This window comes from Python bivittatus, unplaced genomic scaffold, assembly GCF_059951505.1.
Source record: "Python bivittatus isolate LINGU-HERP-01145 unplaced genomic scaffold, Pbiv_v1 ctg000070_np1212, whole genome shotgun sequence".
In the NCBI taxonomy this organism is placed as follows: Eukaryota; Metazoa; Chordata; class Lepidosauria; order Squamata; family Pythonidae; genus Python; species Python bivittatus.
In genome coordinates this window covers 50,788,226-50,805,879 of record NW_028277034.1, presented here as the reverse complement: position 1 = coordinate 50,805,879, position 17,654 = coordinate 50,788,226, and the positions used below count along the sequence as shown (strand labels likewise).

At 43.5% G+C, this 17,654-nt stretch overlaps 2 protein-coding genes across 2 annotated transcripts in view; one reads left to right on the top strand and one right to left on the bottom strand.

Annotated features, from left to right (window-relative positions):
* SEPTIN11 (septin 11) overlaps positions 1-4,215 on the top strand; it is a 94,407-nt gene extending 90,192 nt beyond the window's left edge. Inside the window, exon 10 of the mRNA XM_088133151.1 lies at positions 8-4,215. Coding sequence (XP_087989277.1) covers positions 8-23 — 16 coding nt within the window. The 3' untranslated portion in view covers positions 24-4,215. The remainder of the gene's footprint in view (positions 1-7) is intronic.
* Positions 4,216-8,535: 4,320 nt separating this feature from the next.
* CCNI (cyclin I) overlaps positions 8,536-17,654 on the bottom strand; it is a 46,532-nt gene continuing 37,413 nt past the window's right edge. Inside the window, exons 4-7 of the mRNA XM_015887804.3 lie at positions 15,967-16,041; positions 13,037-13,177; positions 11,517-11,747; positions 8,536-10,348 (exon numbers count right to left, since the gene is read on the bottom strand). Coding sequence (XP_015743290.1) covers positions 9,896-10,348; positions 11,517-11,747; positions 13,037-13,177; positions 15,967-16,041 — 900 coding nt within the window. The 3' untranslated portion in view covers positions 8,536-9,895. The remainder of the gene's footprint in view (positions 10,349-11,516; positions 11,748-13,036; positions 13,178-15,966; positions 16,042-17,654) is intronic.

Sequence of the window (17,654 nt, the reverse complement as noted above, 5' to 3'; positions counted from 1 at the left end):
TCTGTAGCTTCTTCTTTATGTAGCTGTCAGTCACCTTGCCAAGTTCCACTTTCCTCTCTCCTAATGGACTATAGCGCCTTAGAAGAACCAGCAGGGTCACACACACACCCAATTGGGAGACAAGTTACCTCATTCTTCCACCACCTCCGCCTTTCTGTCTTTGAAAATTGACTTGTTGGACTCTGTGCGTACACGTGCACGTCTTTGACAAGTCTCAGTCCCCTCATCACTGTTGACTTTTCACACTGCCCAGATTAATAGGCGTAAAGGGGGCAGAGAGAACGTGGGTGCCATAATTGTTGCACTGAGGAACTTTCTCTTTTCCTTTGGGGCGATGCAAGGAGAAAGGACTCCTGAAGTGGACTGCAGATATGTGCGTGTTTATGCATGTCAGAGGGTTGGGTGTGCTTATATGCAAACTCCAGATACATTGCTCAAGTGTTAGACCAAATCTAGCACCGAATCTAATTCTTTCCAGGAGGTACTGTATTCTAGTCACCCTGAAAGCCATATGAATTCACAAGGGTTCCCAAAGTTTGTCTTCATAACACTCCTTAAACCGAGCATATGGGAACACAGACATCAAATTTAAGGACGGAGCCACCCATTTCGGATTATAGCCTTTTTAAAATCCAGTTCAATTAGTTTGACTTCTTTTACCTTCAACTCTTGTCCACTGTAGCTTTTATAAGATACTATGAACCTTGCTAGTTTCTTTGCTCTTTCATGGACACTTCATGTATTGCACATCAGAAAATCCACCACTGGTTATGATGCTTGAGGAGAGGCTGTAGATGATTCTGACTTTTGCATCACACGGGGATTTGTTCTGTTATGCTTTAAAAACTTTTCCCTGTAAACATGTCCTGAGAAACAAGTTCAGAACTATGGAACAGAAAATTTTGGTTAGTGAATTCAATCTGATTAATAGTTAATGTTTTCCCCGAGTTGCTCACATTTAATGTATAAAAGAGGCACAGCCACTCACCTTACTTCTGTTTTCTGGATCAACAACCAAGGAATTTGAGTGTCGCTGAAACACCCATAACTTTAGTTCCCAAGCGTAAAGTGCACTAGAAGTCTACAGTCTACTCTTCTCATTCTGTTATTTATATTTTTTTAGGACAAACTCCTACCAAGCAGTTTCTATTAAAACAAAGATTAAAATATATTTCCAATAAAATGTAGTGAAAAATCAAAGCAATGAAATAGAACCCAAGCATGCCGTGCTAAAGTCAAACACACCTGTCCAAGGTTGGGTGTGTGCCCCCAGTTCTGTGTTGGACTGCACAAATCTTTTGGGTCAAAAGCAGCAAATGGGTTGTGGAGTGTTGTGTCAGACAACAGAGTGGCCTACTGTGAGACTATTCAAACCTGAAAATAGATGTGACTCTGGGGGTAGGAATTCTTGATCAGTGCCATAATTATCTCCCACTTTATTTTTTATTAAATTTATATGTCACCCATCTCGCTCAGAGGGTGACCCTGGGCGGCATACATTTAAAAGCCAAGACAATAAAAGCAATAAAAATATAAATACCCCCCAATTAAAATCACAAGTAGCAAATCTATAAAAGCCACTATACAATTCAAGAAGATGGAGGGAGCAGTATCGATCATCCCACCAGCCAGTTCCAGTAATGCGAGCTCCCATCAGGCCCCCAGGACATCTGGTGTAGCCATGCTTTTACACTTTTTCGGAAGGCCAGGAGAGTGGGGGCAGCCCACATTTGAGGTGACAAGCTGTTCACAGGGAGAGGGCCTTGGCAGAAAAGGCCCTCTTCCTAGACCCCACCAGCCGAAATTCCTTGACTGGTATGGTCTGCAACATGTCCCTTCTGCCAGACCGACTGGTTTATCCAGTCTTGGAACCATTGTAAGCCTGTTCACCTTATAACTTGGTATGTAAATCACATTGCTGGCATGAGCTACCCTTTCCCTGGCTCCGCTGTACTAATGGGGTCCCTGAAGAGCCAACCTCTGTGGGCACAGTAGGATTCATTTCCAGGACTCTGTTAGGGCACTCTTCCATTCATTTATTTGGCAGGGTATATAGAATCCTGCACACACCAGGGCTGACTCTGAGCAGCATACAGGTTTAATCATGCAAATCAGGATAAAAACCAAAACAAAATACAAACCATGGAAAATATTAAGTCCAATAAATAAAACCACAGATCTAAGATACACTCTGGGAATGAACCACACGTGCCCAAAGGCACTCTGCTGCAGATAATCTCTCAGTTCCTGTAGATGACTCACTGTTCACTGATGTCTCAGACTTCACTGGGGAGAGCTGCTCAGCGTTCCTTGTGTATCAAGATCTACAGATGAAAATAATGCCTGAACAGGGTGTAAAACTGAGTGGAAGCTAAAGAGGGTCCTGGAGAATGCAGAAAAAGCGGGGGGGGGCAGATTTTGCACCCCTGTTCTATGCCAAGCTTGTGGGGGCAGGGGGAGGCCTTAATTATTGGGTGTAGAATTCAGCTTTATGCTTTGCCTGCTGATTCCACAATTATGGCTCCAACAGTCTTGAAAGGGAAGGTGCAATTCCTACTGGAATCTGGAAAGGAAGAAGGGTGATGCAACAGGATTTCCACTGCCTTGGAGTGACTATAGGAGTGCAGTTAGAGAAGGCAGTGGGCACGCCGTGAATTGTGAAATGTCTCTGTGTTATGATGCTTTGAAGCTGAAAGCTCCGTGGCTTTTGGTTTCTTCATTCAATTGATTAAACAGGCCCAATTCTTTACAAGTAGGGACAAATAGTAAAAATGCTTTACTGTTTGCCCCTACTTATCTGGAAAGTAGTAGATAAAATAATTTTATTTTTAGTATAAATGCTTACCATTGCAGGGAGTAAGAAGTATCAACTTCGCAATTATTTCCAGTTCTTATATATAGGAGGGTATTCTGAGATGCCAGAATTATATAAAGCTGGAAATCCTTCCTTCCTTCCTTCCTTCCTTCCTTCCTTCCCTCCCTCCCTCCCTCTGCAATGTTTTGCTCATATACAAGTGGTCAATCCGCTTTTTTAAAAGTAGGTATCTCAATTGTCAAGGTCCCACCATTTTTTATAGGAGTTGAGCACTGAAATTGGGATATTTGAATTATATCCCCTAGGCTGTCCTCAACATCTTCAGCAATTTGGGCAGGGAAAATAAGAAATAGCCAAGATCTCCTTTGCCAACAGGTTCATCTTTAGCTAAAAGAATCTGGGAGCAGGTGACAGGAAAGATTTCTGTCTACCTGAGACTCTGCAGACCTAGGACCAGCCTAAGTGAAGAACACGAAGCTTGTCCAGAGAAGGGCAGTGAATGGCCTTCCTTATGTTCTTGAATTCCAGTTTCCATCAACTCTAGCCAACATCTGAGAAGTCACAGATTGCTCATACCTAGTCTAGATGTCTGCTCTGGTGTAATGCAACTGCTGATGTATCAGTCTCGGGACATCCTATGTATGGGAACCCATGACATACCCAACTTTTCATGCAAATTGTAATTTTCCTTTTGTTGCTTCCTCCTACCCCCCCCCAAATTGCCTCTCACTCTGAGGTGTTTCACTGCAGGGAAGGTAAGGAAGACCCCCACACATACCTTCCACAATCGGTTGCCCAAAGAGAGGCTTTCTGAATCGTAGCTTTAACTACAGTTGGTCAATTTGAATGAAAAATGTACCATGTTGCATGAACTTTGGTGGGTACTATTTCATGGTGTCTTAAAAAATATCACACTTAAGTGATCTACTCAAGGAGGCTAGAAACTTTAGTCAATCCTGATGTCTTAACCAGTGTGGGATATGTGCTGCTTATATTTGTAGACAAGTTTGTCTCCATTTTGTGTTCACACTTTTATTTTCAAGTGTCAATTTAAAATACTATAGCATTGATACCTCTGAAACACAATGTGTGTCTTGGGTTAGGCCTCCTTCCACCATCTCTTTTTAAGTTGCATGGAACCTTTTATTTTTGCTTCATGGCTTCTCTCTTACACCACTTATCTTAAGTGCATGGAGTAAAGTCTGGAATGAGCTCAATCTTGTTAACAAGATAAACATGGAGCAGTGATGTATTAATGTTGTTTTGTGGCTCTGTTTACTGTGATCACTTCTAAATTCTTTAGATTTGTGTCTGAAAAGATGTACATTTTTGCCATATGGTGATGTTCACCTAATGTCTTATTGCCTTGATATAAAATACACTGCCATGTTTCTGCAACAGTGAAACTCAAGAGCCTATTCATACACTACGTTTTTGAGTACATGTGCATTTTACATGCAACTATGGTTACTGTCAACTTGACAAGCCCAGATTTGTGTCTGCATAATGGTGTAGTGGTTAAAGGTACTAGGGCTAGAAACCAGGAAACCAAGTTCTAGTTGGGCCTTAGGCATGGAAGCAACTGGGTAACCATGGACCAGTCCTCTCTCAGCCCTAGGAAGAAAGCAAAAGCAAACCACTTCTAAAAATGTTGCCATGATAACTGCAAGGACTTGTCCAGGCAGCCACTGGGAATCAAGACTGACTTGAAGGTAAACACATTTGTGAAATGCTCCTAACTTCTCCCTTTTGGAGTTCTTGGTGCTCTCTGAGCTTGGTTGTTTGCTTGCAGATGCTTCATTACCCAACTAGTAACGTGTTGAACTCCACAACTCTGAGCTACATATATTCTCTTCTATTGGAACTTCTCCCGTTTTTGGAGCACAAGTCAATGCGGCTACCTTAATAGAACTCTGCACTAAGTGGAGAAGGGTACTTTAATACAATAACAAGAAAAAGGTAGCTAATTCTGAAGTGCCCACATCATCTTTTGGAGATTCCTAGTTGAACTATGAAGTCTATGCAAGTTGTGTGCAAACAACACACAAACTGGCCTTCCAAATGTGGTGATAGGACCACATGAATTGTGCGTTCTTTTTTCCTCTACTGTTCAATTGCTGCTATACAAACCTCTACAGAAGTACTGAGAAAATCCAAACAATATAAAAAGTCCTTGCCAAGGTCAGATGGAGACACTTTTCGTGTGTGCCTTGATAAAAATCTCGTTTAGCATATGGTTGAGTTGTGAACAGTTCTTCATTCTGGGTCAAAAAACCATAGCGGTCAAAAGTATAAGTTAGCTCAGCAGGGGGTGGGGGGTAGTTTGGTTCTCCTCCCAGTTCTGTTCTAGAATCACTGACTGAGCAACCGTCCCTGAGTTTATTGACTGTCCCACTAAGCGATGACTGGCATGTGAGAAGCTATTGACAAAGAGTGCCCAGAAGGCAAGAGAAATTACATTGCTCAGGGACATGTCATGTGGACATCTCAGACAAGCCACATGAAGAAGCAGGCACACAATTGGAGGTACAGCTCTCTCCACCCCTCAAACACTCTTCTCCCAACACCATGAAATGCCTTCAATTCAAATGTATTGACATCAACATTAGTTAATGCTACTGAATTATCAAAGAAGAAACATGGGCATAGGCCAAATTTCAGCTGGAGCATTGAGTGGGTGGATCAAGGTCATAATATTTTATAATGTTGTAAAGCAACTAGTGCAGGGCTGACTTCAAGTGTAGAAGTTTCTAAGTGAAGACAACTGTCATTGTTGCTCCATGCAGCTGCCTGCATGATCCTTTATGTGCAGTTTCCTTTGGGTCTCTCTCCGCTATAGGTAGAATGGACCTCTGCTGGTTCTCAAGATCCTGCCACCTGCTGGCTTCCAAGAGAATGGTCCATGTTCACAGATTGATACATGCACTGACTGCCATCAGTAACAAGCAGGAATGTATTTTATGTCTTGCCAACAGTATGCCTTCCCACACACATAAGACCATCTCCTCACTCCAAATATCTCCCTTTATACATGTGGACATATCCATCTTGATTCCCAGTGATGAAAAGTAGGGGTACTCTCCAACTCTCTTTTAGAAACTAAATCCATTTAGCTAGCCTAATGTTGGGAATCATGGTGCAAAATCATATGAAGCTATGGTGGGTGGTTTTTCTGCTCATATTTGCTACACTAGTTATGACTTGGCCTGCATCATTTCATCTTCAGTAGTCCTCAAGCTGGGCAGCAGACACAGGAAAACTTTGCTTTCACACAAGAGGTGTTCAAATTGCTGGCACACCCCGTGTCTTAAGATGTATGCATCCTGGATGCCTTTTCATACATTATATGCAAACACCTGTATTTCACACCATCACCAAATGCACCAGAGAGGAGTAAAACCAGTCAACCTTGCTGGTGGGGGCATCTTTAAACCCTTTCATGGATCTTTATTTTAATAAGGCAATTGATGTGCCTCCTCTCTCAAAAGCAACTTTTAGAAAGTTGGCTGGACTGGGCAAAACCATTATACTGTGTTGTTTGCTAGCTCCCAGGTTAAAAGGCCCTATTGTGGGAAAAAACTTAACGGGCATGTTGAGGGAAGAAGAAAGAGGACATTTTTATGCACGTGCAGACTGCACCTGGACCTTAGATTTGTAGCCTTCACAAGCCAGTGGCCTTAATACACAATGGGACTTCAGTTCCCATCATCTCCAGCCTTATGGTCATGCTTGTAGGAATTGGAAAAGTTGAAAACCAACATATTTAGAGGCACTAGGTCTGGGGAATACCGACATTGTGTAACAGTTTGCTGAAGGACTGCATGCCTGCACGCACACCCAGACACAATGCCTTCTTCATTATTACAAGTTGCCAGAGAGTTTCTCAAATCCCCCAAACCTGGCTTCGTGCTAGATTTTTAATGACAGGCTTGGATTTCTTAACACCTGCTAGCTGTATTGAAACAACTCTGGATTCACATTTGGTAGAACAGGCTAAGCAGAACTTAACTTGCGGTTCAGTGTCTTGTGGGAACCTGGCTGTTGTCGGAACAGTAGCCATCACATTAAGTCACGGTATGGCTGGCGTAGGGTGTCAGCCGAAAACAGTAATTAAATTTTGCTACTCAGGCAGAACAGAGCTGTTGTAAATTCTTGCTGTAAAAGCCTTTTTTTTTTTTTTGGCAAGTAAAGCCATTTCTAGTAGCCATCATGATTTCTACTTGGAAGATGAGTTTTAAATTCAGGATCATCTTTCTTTTGGGTCAACGTAGAATCAGGAGATCATTAGTACAGGCATGGACCAAAAACACCGTGCTGGGCCAGAGATTAATTCCGTGAGCTAATGCTGATGCTTCCCCTTGGGCTTTAACTACCTACATGAACCTCTCAAGAACATGATGCAGCTTAGCACAGGGCAAGTGATTCCCATTTTGAGCATTGATTCCATAAGTAACATAATACGCGGCCCAAAGTATGCACAGCAGTGGAACTGATTTCTCAGTTCCAAGATAGGCTGCTGTTCTACTACTGCCCTGTTTCAACTCTGCAACCTCCCTCTCTCCTGGGAGGGAGATCCTGTTCCAGGCACAGCTGTTTCCCTGGTTGCCTTGCTTAAATAGCAAGGGGTCAGCTGGGCAACCCTTTGTATTAAGTAGCAGAGCAGGGGCTTGGTTGTCGTTCTAGGGCCCAGATGAATTGGACCAAAGTCCATCCGAGTGCGTGGCCTGCAGATTTCATTCTGGAAATACAGAAGGGATGGGGAGCAAGGATGAAAGCAGCAGCTTTGATCTCGTCTCCTGCAGCTTGCAATGAGATCTCTTGATCCTGCAGAAGACCGCTCTGCTAAGCCTAGAGCTGTGAAAATTAAAACAGGTGAACCACACCTGTAATTTATTAATTCACTGAGTTGTCAAAATTCTACGCTAACAGCCACAATGTGTTCAATCGAAAGAGGAGTGAGGAGCCCCAAATGGAAAAGCTATAGCTCAGTGAGGGACTTTGAGCTAGTCATTGGACTTGGCCCAACAAATTTGGTTGACCTGCTGTGAGGATTTGTTGATTTACTAAATTTATATCCCACCACGATCTCCAAAGACTCCCAGTGATAGTTAATATTTTAGGCTTTGCTCCCTTGTTCTCCCCAACTTCTCACTGAAATAGTATCAGGGTGAGTTTAAGGCTGGATGTGTGACCTTCCAGGGCTCACACGGTAAGTCCGGAAAGGCCAATGAGTCAGTCTTAACAGAAGCCCAGTTTGGATGGGACAGCATCAGGAAACACCAATATTGTAAACTAATCTGTCAACACATCCATGATAAACTTTCTGGATCATGCCAAGAAAACTACATGGGAAAATAGGAGGGAGCATTATCCAGGCCACCTTGAGTTGTACAAAATACAGTCAGACTAGAAATCCAATCAATCAATCATCAATCAATCAAATATATCCATGAAGTCAGCAGCTGAGGCTGAAGGAGGCCACAGGAGGGAGCCAAAGGCTGCCATTAAAACCTGGTTCAGTGCAGTTAAGAATGCCCTTGCACCCAGCTCTCCAAAGTCTTACAAAAAGAGAAGAAATATTTCAAAGAACATTTTGGCTTAACCGTGGGCAAAAGGAGACAGGAGAGAAACACAGAACAGCTAAAAGTCTGAGCAACTCATTCATTCCATTTGGACTCTTTTTGGTCGACCACTTTGAAAGAAATCCAAGACCCAGAAGCTGCAGGACAACGTATTTGTTTTTATTGCTACCCAAAGCCTTTCTCCGTGAGACTGGCGAACGCAATACCTTCCAAGGGACTGTGAAGAGAGCTTTAAAATCAAGGAGAGGTCATTCCAAGAAGCAGTGCACTTAGAATTGAAACAGAAGATCTTATAAAAGTCTTTTTTTTTTTTTTTTTTTGTCCTTAAGTGTAAATTTACACAAACATAAAGGTCAGGGAGAAAACATAAGGAAGGGGGAAAATCTATGATCATTTACACAAGAGTGAAAACAGAGAACTACAGAATGGCCCAATAGAGACAGGGTCTTTCAATGCCCACCAACTGTTTTGTTTCATGATATTTTGCATTTGATGCACAAACTCATCAAAGCTTGTCTGTATATAGAAACACAAGAAACGTGTTATGTTTTGTTTTGGTCAGTCCAACAGCAGCCACGAAGATTTTCTTTTAAATTAAGAATCTGAATTATTTTGTAGTGCAGCTTAACCCTCCCAAACGAAACACAGCACTCTTCTTGGGTCTCCATTTTTGCTTTCTAAAACAGAACAGTTTACAAAGATTCTATTTTTAAAAAATTCTTAATTTGAAAGGCAGATTTAGCTTTAGACACCACACTCCAAAGACCAAAAGTGCTAGAATGACAGGAAAGAACTCCAACGAAGAGAAGGAGTTTCTCTTTTGTTCGCAAAAGATATAAAGGGAGTATTACCCAAAATCAAAGTGCAAAAATCTAGGAAGTCATACAACAGGCATTTGGAAATAATAAAAAAAAAAAGTTAGGCAAAGGGAATTCTTAGAAATGAAGGAAATTTGGAATAAGGAGAGAGAACACAGCTAGAAATTTGGAAAGCATTCAGCACACTGTCAATTCTCCAAAACAATACAAGAGATTACAACATACAACAGTAGATCAAAACAGTGGAAACGAACGCTACAGAAACAATTTTTGCTACTTTTTTTTTTTGGTTTGGTTGGTTTTTGGGGTTTTTTTTTTTTTAAAGTATTTAAAATCAGAGTTGAACTTCGAACAGAGTTAAACTATCATTAGTTGCGAAAGGAAAACCAGGGGGAAAGGGGAATGTTTTTAAAAGGATAGCTAGCTCCCTTCTGCTTAACCCTGTAAGGTACAGCCTTCCCTCCACTAGCCCAAAAGGCAAATGGTTGCCCGCTGTTGCATCTGCACGAAGAGGCTTTCCACCAAAGGCGCCATGGGGACATAGGACTACATCAGTGTTTGTGAACCTCAACAACTTGAAAATGTGTGGACTTCAACTCCCAGAATTCCCCAGCCAGGCTGGGAATTCTGGGAGCTGAAGTCCACACATCTTTAAGTTGTTGAGGTTGAGAAACGCTGGACTACATGACAGAAACGGGCTGCAACGGAGGGCAGGGGGAAACGCTGCCTCCTTGCCACGAGACGTCGATGCTGCACACGGAGGCGGCCTTGCCCTCCACCCCATCGGGAGCACACTCTTCATTGTACAGCCGCTTGATCCCATCATAGAAGTCGTCCACCTCCATCTCCTCCACTTTACGCTTGGCTGTCGTGGGCTTGCATCTGCCGGGAGGGGGCCGACGCCGGCAGAGCGAGGCGGATCCTTTGGCTGGCACTTCCGGTTTGCTGTTGTCCTGCGAATCAGGGACTGGGACCACGGGTGGGTGGAATCGGAAAGCCCCCGTGGGGCAAGTCACCAGGTTGTGCTTGAGGGGACTGTAGACATACACCGAGTTGGGCAGCAGAGAAGGCTGCAGGGTGGAAAGATGCTTAGCCACCAACTCCCGACAGTGAATCAGCTGGGAGCTATCCATCTGGATTTCGAGGGAAAGGAAGGAGAGAGAAAAGGATTCTGTAAGTTGTTACTTTCATTAGAACTGTTGCTTGGAGGTGGTCTAGTCCAACCCCCTGCCCTGTGCAGGAATCCTCATACAAATGGCTGTCCAGTCTCTCCTTGAAACCCTCCAGTGATGGAGCATCCATAACTTCAGAAGACAGGCTGATCCTTTGCTTAACAGCTCTTACAGTTAGCCTCCTTAGTTCAAGTTTGGATCTCACTGTGAAGCTGTGAACATTAGGTGGGAAACAAGCTAGGTAGCTCCCTGTTTATTATTAAAGCAGCTTTTTTTATTTTTACTTCTTTACCGCTCTTGTTCCCTCACTGAGAGTGTCAATACCAAACACAGGCCAACCTGTATCTTCCACGTCCCTTCATTTCAGCTATTCCGTCTCCTCCCTTCAGCTTGAGATAAAACTCAAAGCTTAGAACAATAAAGAAAACACCACCAGTTCTACACCACAACCACTAAAACAACCAAGGAGGGAAGTCATTAGCATTTACAAGACTGGAGATCAAAATCAAAGATGGCAACTCCCTTGTGTAGTTCAAGAAGACTTGCCAAAGGCTTGGTACCACGCAAGAGAGTGCCATGGCTAAAATGCCAATGCAAAAAAGCCTTGTCCCACTCATGGAGAGGGAATTCCATCAGTTTTTGCAACCTTCAGGCATGTTCTGTAGGAGCAAAGAGTCATCCTCGAGTCACAAGCTGTATACAACATTAAAGAAGCCACCAGCATGTCAAACATTTAATAAATGTACAGGTAACTTGCTGAACTTCAAATGGTTTGGGTTACCACATCCACGGTCTCTTACCTGCTGGGTATAGCATGCTGTAATCCAGCATCTGGGTGGCACCAGCTTGCTCACCCAACTTTCCTAACCTAGTATCTTCAAGCAGTGGCAGAATTACCTCTCCTATCCTCCCCAGCCACCACAGAAAAAGGACCCTTTGAGTACAGAGGTGGACAGAAAATGAAATTGTAAATAAATAAAGTAACTCCACGCGCAGAGGCCCATTTGCTCATCGCCAGGATCTCAACCGTAGGGCCCGTTGCCAAACAAGGCCTTGGTTCCTGCTAAGACAGCAGCCCAGGCGAGAGACCAGCCCCCCTTTCCCCCGAGGGGCAATGGCCTTGCCCTACCTGTGCCTTGCGCAGCAGTTCAATGATGAGGGCGAGCCAATCAGGGATCAGCTTCTCCACCTCCAGGCTGACGATGGCCAGGGCCAGCATGGAGCCCTTGAACTGAAGGAGCTGGTAGCAGGCCAGGCAATGCAGCAAGTGCTTGGTGAGCAGAGCAACGTGCTGGGACGGATTCACCTTAGGCAAGCTGGTCAGCAGCTGCGGCCGGGTGGACAAGGCAACCGCATGGAACTGGATTGGGATGGGAAAGAGCAGGGCAACACTTAGCACCTCTGCTGGCAAAGGCACATTGTGATCTGCAGGGAGGGCACGAACCACCTCTCCCTTGCTTGCAACTGGGTTTTTATTAGGAAGTAGAATGACGGGCCTTCTCTGCAGTAGCCCCCGCTCTTTGGAACATTCTGCCCCCGGAGGTGCGATTGGCCCCCTCACTCCTGGCCTTCCGAAGGGCCTTGAAGACCTGGTTCTCCCACTTGGCCTGGGGTGGGGAGGGAATACCTCAAGCATGGGGATGGGTAGCCCCATAGAGGCCTCCTGTCTTCAGCCTCAGATTTTTCATCTTCTTGAACTCTCCTTCCCCCTTTTTAGTAATGCTTTTAACTGATGTTTTATGTATTTATATATATTTATGTTTTTAATGTTTGTTGTGAGTCACCCAGAGTTCCCCCATTGGGGGGAGATGGGCGGGTGAGAAATTTAATTAATTAATAATAATAATAATAATAATAATAATAATAATGTTTATTTTTTCTTTTGTTTTACTGTATTCTTCCACTTTTATTTTACTTTCTGTTTTAGCTTGCATTTTATTCAATTCTCCCCTTTCTCTAGCTTTTCAGTCTTAATTTTTTAGGTTTTGTATGACAGGTATATTGTCTTAATTGAACTTGGCCGCTGTTTCTGAGAGTTTTTAAAATTTATTTTGCCAGTCATTGACCATAATTAAATAAAGGTTAAACTGGGAAAGAGCAGCCTTAAGAAAGTGGCTCAAAAGGAGGCATGAGATACCTACTCTGAGGGCAGCCTGAAACCAGTTTAGTGGGAGAAATCTGGCAAGTGCCATTTGGGGAAGAGGTTGCCACTTCACACATACAAACACACAATTCTCAGAGTGCTCCGTGCAACTCTTGCAGATGGTTGTCACAACAGTTGAAAAGAATTTGAAATTGTTCTAGATTTATTGCCAAGGTGTGCCCTAATTTCTATTCTTCTGAAATTTATATCTATATTCAGAAATTGTTCTGAATTTATATCAAAGAGAGGACATTTCTGAGATACGTTCCTGCCCTGCTATTGCAACTCGGTGTAATGGGCCCTAATCTCAAAAGTACAAGTTAAATGAAAAATGCATTTGAACACATACACTAGAATTTAGCACAATGATGTGTGTTACCCCACCCGCCTAGTCTTAACACTTGGTATCCTGAAGGGCAACTAAGGGAGTGGGACCAGCCATCTTTCTCACATCTTCCAGCTGAGAAATGCATAGCAGTAGAATAGCTTTTGTTCCAAATATTTACAATGTGAAGGAAATCCAATGGAGTGGCTGTGTGAAGATCCCAGTTCAATTTATCCAGAATAATCTTCTCCATTCTGCGAATCTCCGCTGGAGAACAGCCACAAAAACTGTCTCTGGCCAATATCTTCAGTACTGGAATCCTCTGCAGGATCGAAGCCGAGAAAGAAACAGGGATGAGATCAACCTTCAAGAAACACTCAGCAGATAACTGAGGAAAGTTGTTCAACTACATTCCCCAACCAGGACAACCTTTAGGTGGTAGTACACTAGCCACCTCCTAACTTCTCCCTGGCAGGTTATATGAGGGTTGAATAAAAAGTAATGCCTCATGTCCATAACTTTAGTTTAAATAGAGATATTTTAATCAATGAAACAGGAAAATAATCTTATTTGGTTACCCCTATTTACTTCTCCACATAATCACCACCACTTGCTAAAACATACTGCCAAGAATCTTTTTAAAACCATCACGAAAGAACTCCACACTTTCTCTCTTCAACCAGGTCTTGGTAGTCTTTTCCATATCTTCATTCGAGTCAAACAGATGCCCACAAAGTTATTCCTTCAATTTTGGGAAAGGGTGGCAGTTGCACAGCACCATGTCTGGTGGGGTAATGGGTGAGACCCAACTTTGCAATTCCTTCTTGGGTGGCTCATGAGGCCTAACACTGTCATGTTGCAGCAAAAGTTTCTTTTTGTGCTTCTGAACTCTGCTTAATCGTTGTTTCAAAGGGGCAGAAGAGGAAGAACGGTCCTAGTTGAAGAGACAAAGCGTTGAGCTCTTTTGGGATGGCTTTAAGAAGTTTGTCCATTGTTGGCTTAAGCGTGTAGCAAATGGTGATGGTCCTGTGTAGAAGTAAATATAAGTAACCAAGGAGCTCATTTCAAGGGTTATCTCCCTGTTTCATTTATTAAAATATCCTTAACAAAAATAAAGTTATGGAGGTGGAGGCATTACTTTTAATTCAAAATGTAGTAATCCAGGCTTGATCAAGGGAGATTATGAATGTCTCTTTCTGGATAGAACATGTCCTCCACCGAATGAAGGCAACAGTAAGGCCCATCTTTGATTCAGGACGTATGTTCCAGTGTAGCTTGATTCAAGCCTTCCATTTCTGGGGAAGCTGATGAAGAAGGTGGCAAGGAGGTATGATGAAAGCAGCAAGATCCTGCAGGGAATCTTTACGCTACCATCAAAAGTTCTGCTTTCTTCAATGGACAAGCCAGGCTGGACTTGGGCGGGGGGAATGTGAGTCGGCTTCTGATACCATCAACCCTGGTAACTGTTTGGACTAACTGAGCTTTGGGGGCAATGTCTTCCCCTGTCCCTGCCCCAAATTTAGGCAAAATCAGTGTCTTGGCAGCAGGGCAGTATGGAGAGATTTGTGAATAAGTAAATTTTTTTTAAAAGTAGCGGGCCCAGATAATGCCTGTACTGAAAGGTCAGTACTGGCAAAATTTAAGGTGTTGGTATTGACTTTTAAAGCCATATACTTGACTTCCTAAGAAACATTTCTCCCATTATAAGCCTCTGCAGGCTTCCAGGCTGGCAGAAGACCTTCTGAAGATGCCCCTGTTGTCAGAGGCTCACTGATCTGTGTCCTCTCCTGCACTGTTCCCAAGGATGGAGACCTTTTCTTGGGAATTCCAGTTGCTCTACCACCACCAAGGCCCATGAAGGCACCTCTATTTAGTCAGTCTTATTCATTCAATTTTAGTACCAATTTGTTTTACTTCTTTTAAAAATACTGAAGTAATTTGCCTCTGCCTTCTTCCAATATGCTTTCCCCCCCCTGCCCCCCCCACTTCTCAGTGTCATTTACAGTCTTGGGATCTCTTAGTGATCTCCTGTCCAAGTACTAAGAACTCGGCTTCCGCTTTTGGAAATCAGCCATAATCAGCCAGGGCTGCAGACCTGATTACTAATCAGACAAAAACATCTCCCAGCTACAATGTGCAGAAAACGGTTTATCAAATTATTAGTAATTCCCAATTATCCAACCACTCTCTATCAGCTGCTCTGAGAACATCTTTCAGGTAAACAGCTAGGCAAAAATGCTTTAATTAAATAATAACAACAATCATATTTGGCAGCAAATATACCTTACAGATCACAAGGTATCTGCCTGCCACTGTAAATTCCCCCCGTCTTTAAAAGCAGCGCCAGAGCCCGTTTCAGCTGACAAGCAAAGTTGAAATGATCTAATTAAAAAAGAAATACGATGACTTCTGCAGTAGCAAACCGTGCATCGTGCCCCAATCTTTAATAAATGTAATAGAGAGCAAAGTAATAAAGAGTGTGTAATAAAGAGCAAAGTCGAAATGTTTTAGTAAGCAAGTATTACTATTAGCAGAAATAGGAGAGGTATCTTGCATCTGGTTAGCTGCGCCAGCAGTCTGATGTTGCTCCAAGCTACAGGGCAAGGAAGCTCTCTCCACACCGTCCCCACTGTGATGGGGAGAACTACAGGTTTGGGGAGTTTCAGTTCTCCTTCGTGCAGCCTACTGGAACCCCCCCCCGCTCCAATCTCTGCTCAGATAAGCAGCACCATGGGTGGTCTAGCAAAAGCAGCCTTCGCTTGCCTGCACATTTTGGAGAGAGTTAATTGGAAACCTCAACAAAACCTTCTCCAGATTTTGCCCAAAGTCATTCCTGCCACAGCAGTTCTGCTCTGGGTGGCCTGACGATGCTTTGGACCTAGGTGGTCCCTCAACCATCTAGGAGAGGCAGAAAAAGAGAAGCTGCTTCCTTGATTTGCTAACTGAGCCAGCATCAGCCCAGTACGGGGCAGATGTACAAGGCCAATGATCCGAAGAGATACAAGCCCTCCATCCTGCTTCACACGGCAGTGGAAGCAAATTCCCGCTCACTCCAATGTCAGCAAACAGCAGTGGCCATTATAATTCCAAGGCATTGAGTAGAAGGCTTACCTCATCTTCCTCAATGGTCTTGGTGGCAAGGAAGAAGCAGCTGATTGCAATACAGTTCAGATACTTCGGACGGGCCTATGAGGTGGAAAGAAGAAAGTAGTACAATCTCAGAAAGGATACCTCCAACCACTCTTCAAGAAAACTGAATGCCAAGCATTGGTTATCCCAGTCTGTAGGTTCACTATTCTCCTCCTTTGCAGTGGTTTTCAGAAAGCCATAGTAAAGGGGGAGGGGGGACAAGACAATCAATATTCCATTATGACAAGCCAACCTGGAATCCACCAAGTCTATTAGCATAATTGGCACCCAGCAAGTCTCAACATCTTTAGAGGGGAGGGAGGGAGAGGCTCAATGAGAAGATTCACAGAGGAAAAAAATCAATAAAGGAGGTTAAATAGAGTGCAGCGGGTGCCGAACTGCATAAAATGCAATCGGAGACTTGGCTGGCATTTTGCACCTCTCTCTTACTAGAGAATGAATCTTGAGACAGATCACAGTATATTCCAAATTATAGGGCAAAGGGGAAGGGGGGGAGATGTCGAAATCCAAATGGCCCACTGATCAATTTCCCCAATTTGGGCCAAACTCCAGCTCTTTGTCATACAGGTGGTCAATGAGAGATTCTTGGGTTCTCAGTCACTGTCTCCCTTGAGATTATGTTGGCTCCCACCCTACTCATGGGGGGTGGGGAGCCATTAAAACCTGGCTTTTCTGGAGAGCCCTGGAACAGACTGATGATGAGAGGGACCCCCCTGCTATGGGACTGGAGGTTGCAGCTGTTCCTCAGGTACTCTTGCTGGGTATGATGGCTTCTATTAATGGAGTTTTATTGTTGGTGTTGTAAGCCACTTTGAGCCTTGTGGATTGCGTGGCATGTAAACTGTAGCAAATAAGTAAGTAAGTAAATAAATATGAAACTCCTTGATGCAACCTCCAGCACAACTGCAAAACTAATTACCAAATTCTAATTTTTAATATGATGGGAGAATTGTGAAATGCATAATTAAAGAGTCATCATCTTCATTCTATTTAAATTGAATTAAATTTAAATGTAAACAAACTGTTGTAATTATTTTTCCTGGCCCCACCCAATGCTTTCTGGTACGCAGCTCCTGGCACATGACTCACAAGTCAAGCACAGGCCTTGTTCTGGAATACCTATGCAACCCGTCTTATTCCTAATCAAGCAGAATGGGTAATTCATGGTCTCTATGGGGCCACCCTAGCATTGTTTCTGCAGGTGGGATCAAATCTTTCAACCCATTTTGAGGGCAAAACTGGTGCCTTCAGCTTCTGCAATCTACACCAAGAGTGCTGGAAGCCACCGAAAAATAGAAGGAGGTAAGACTGCTTCTGATTCTCTGCCAAGAATTCAGGGATGGATTCTGGCTCCCAATATCCACTAAAGCAGGCAAGCAGGAATGGATGGATCTGCATCTATAGGCTCAAACGTGAGAACTTGCTCTTTATCAAGTAAACCCAACAGCCTCACAGTTCTAGACATATCACCCATCTTCACTTGATGGTGTGGAAATGTTGCTAAGAAGACAATTCCAGGTGAAACATGAATTCTATCTGCTGAAGGACACATACTGAATCTAATTCAAGAGACATGTGCCCCAAAAGGTTTGCTTCCACTGTCTTAGGCTGAGAGCATTCCCTTCCTCTGTTATTCTCAGATCCCTCAA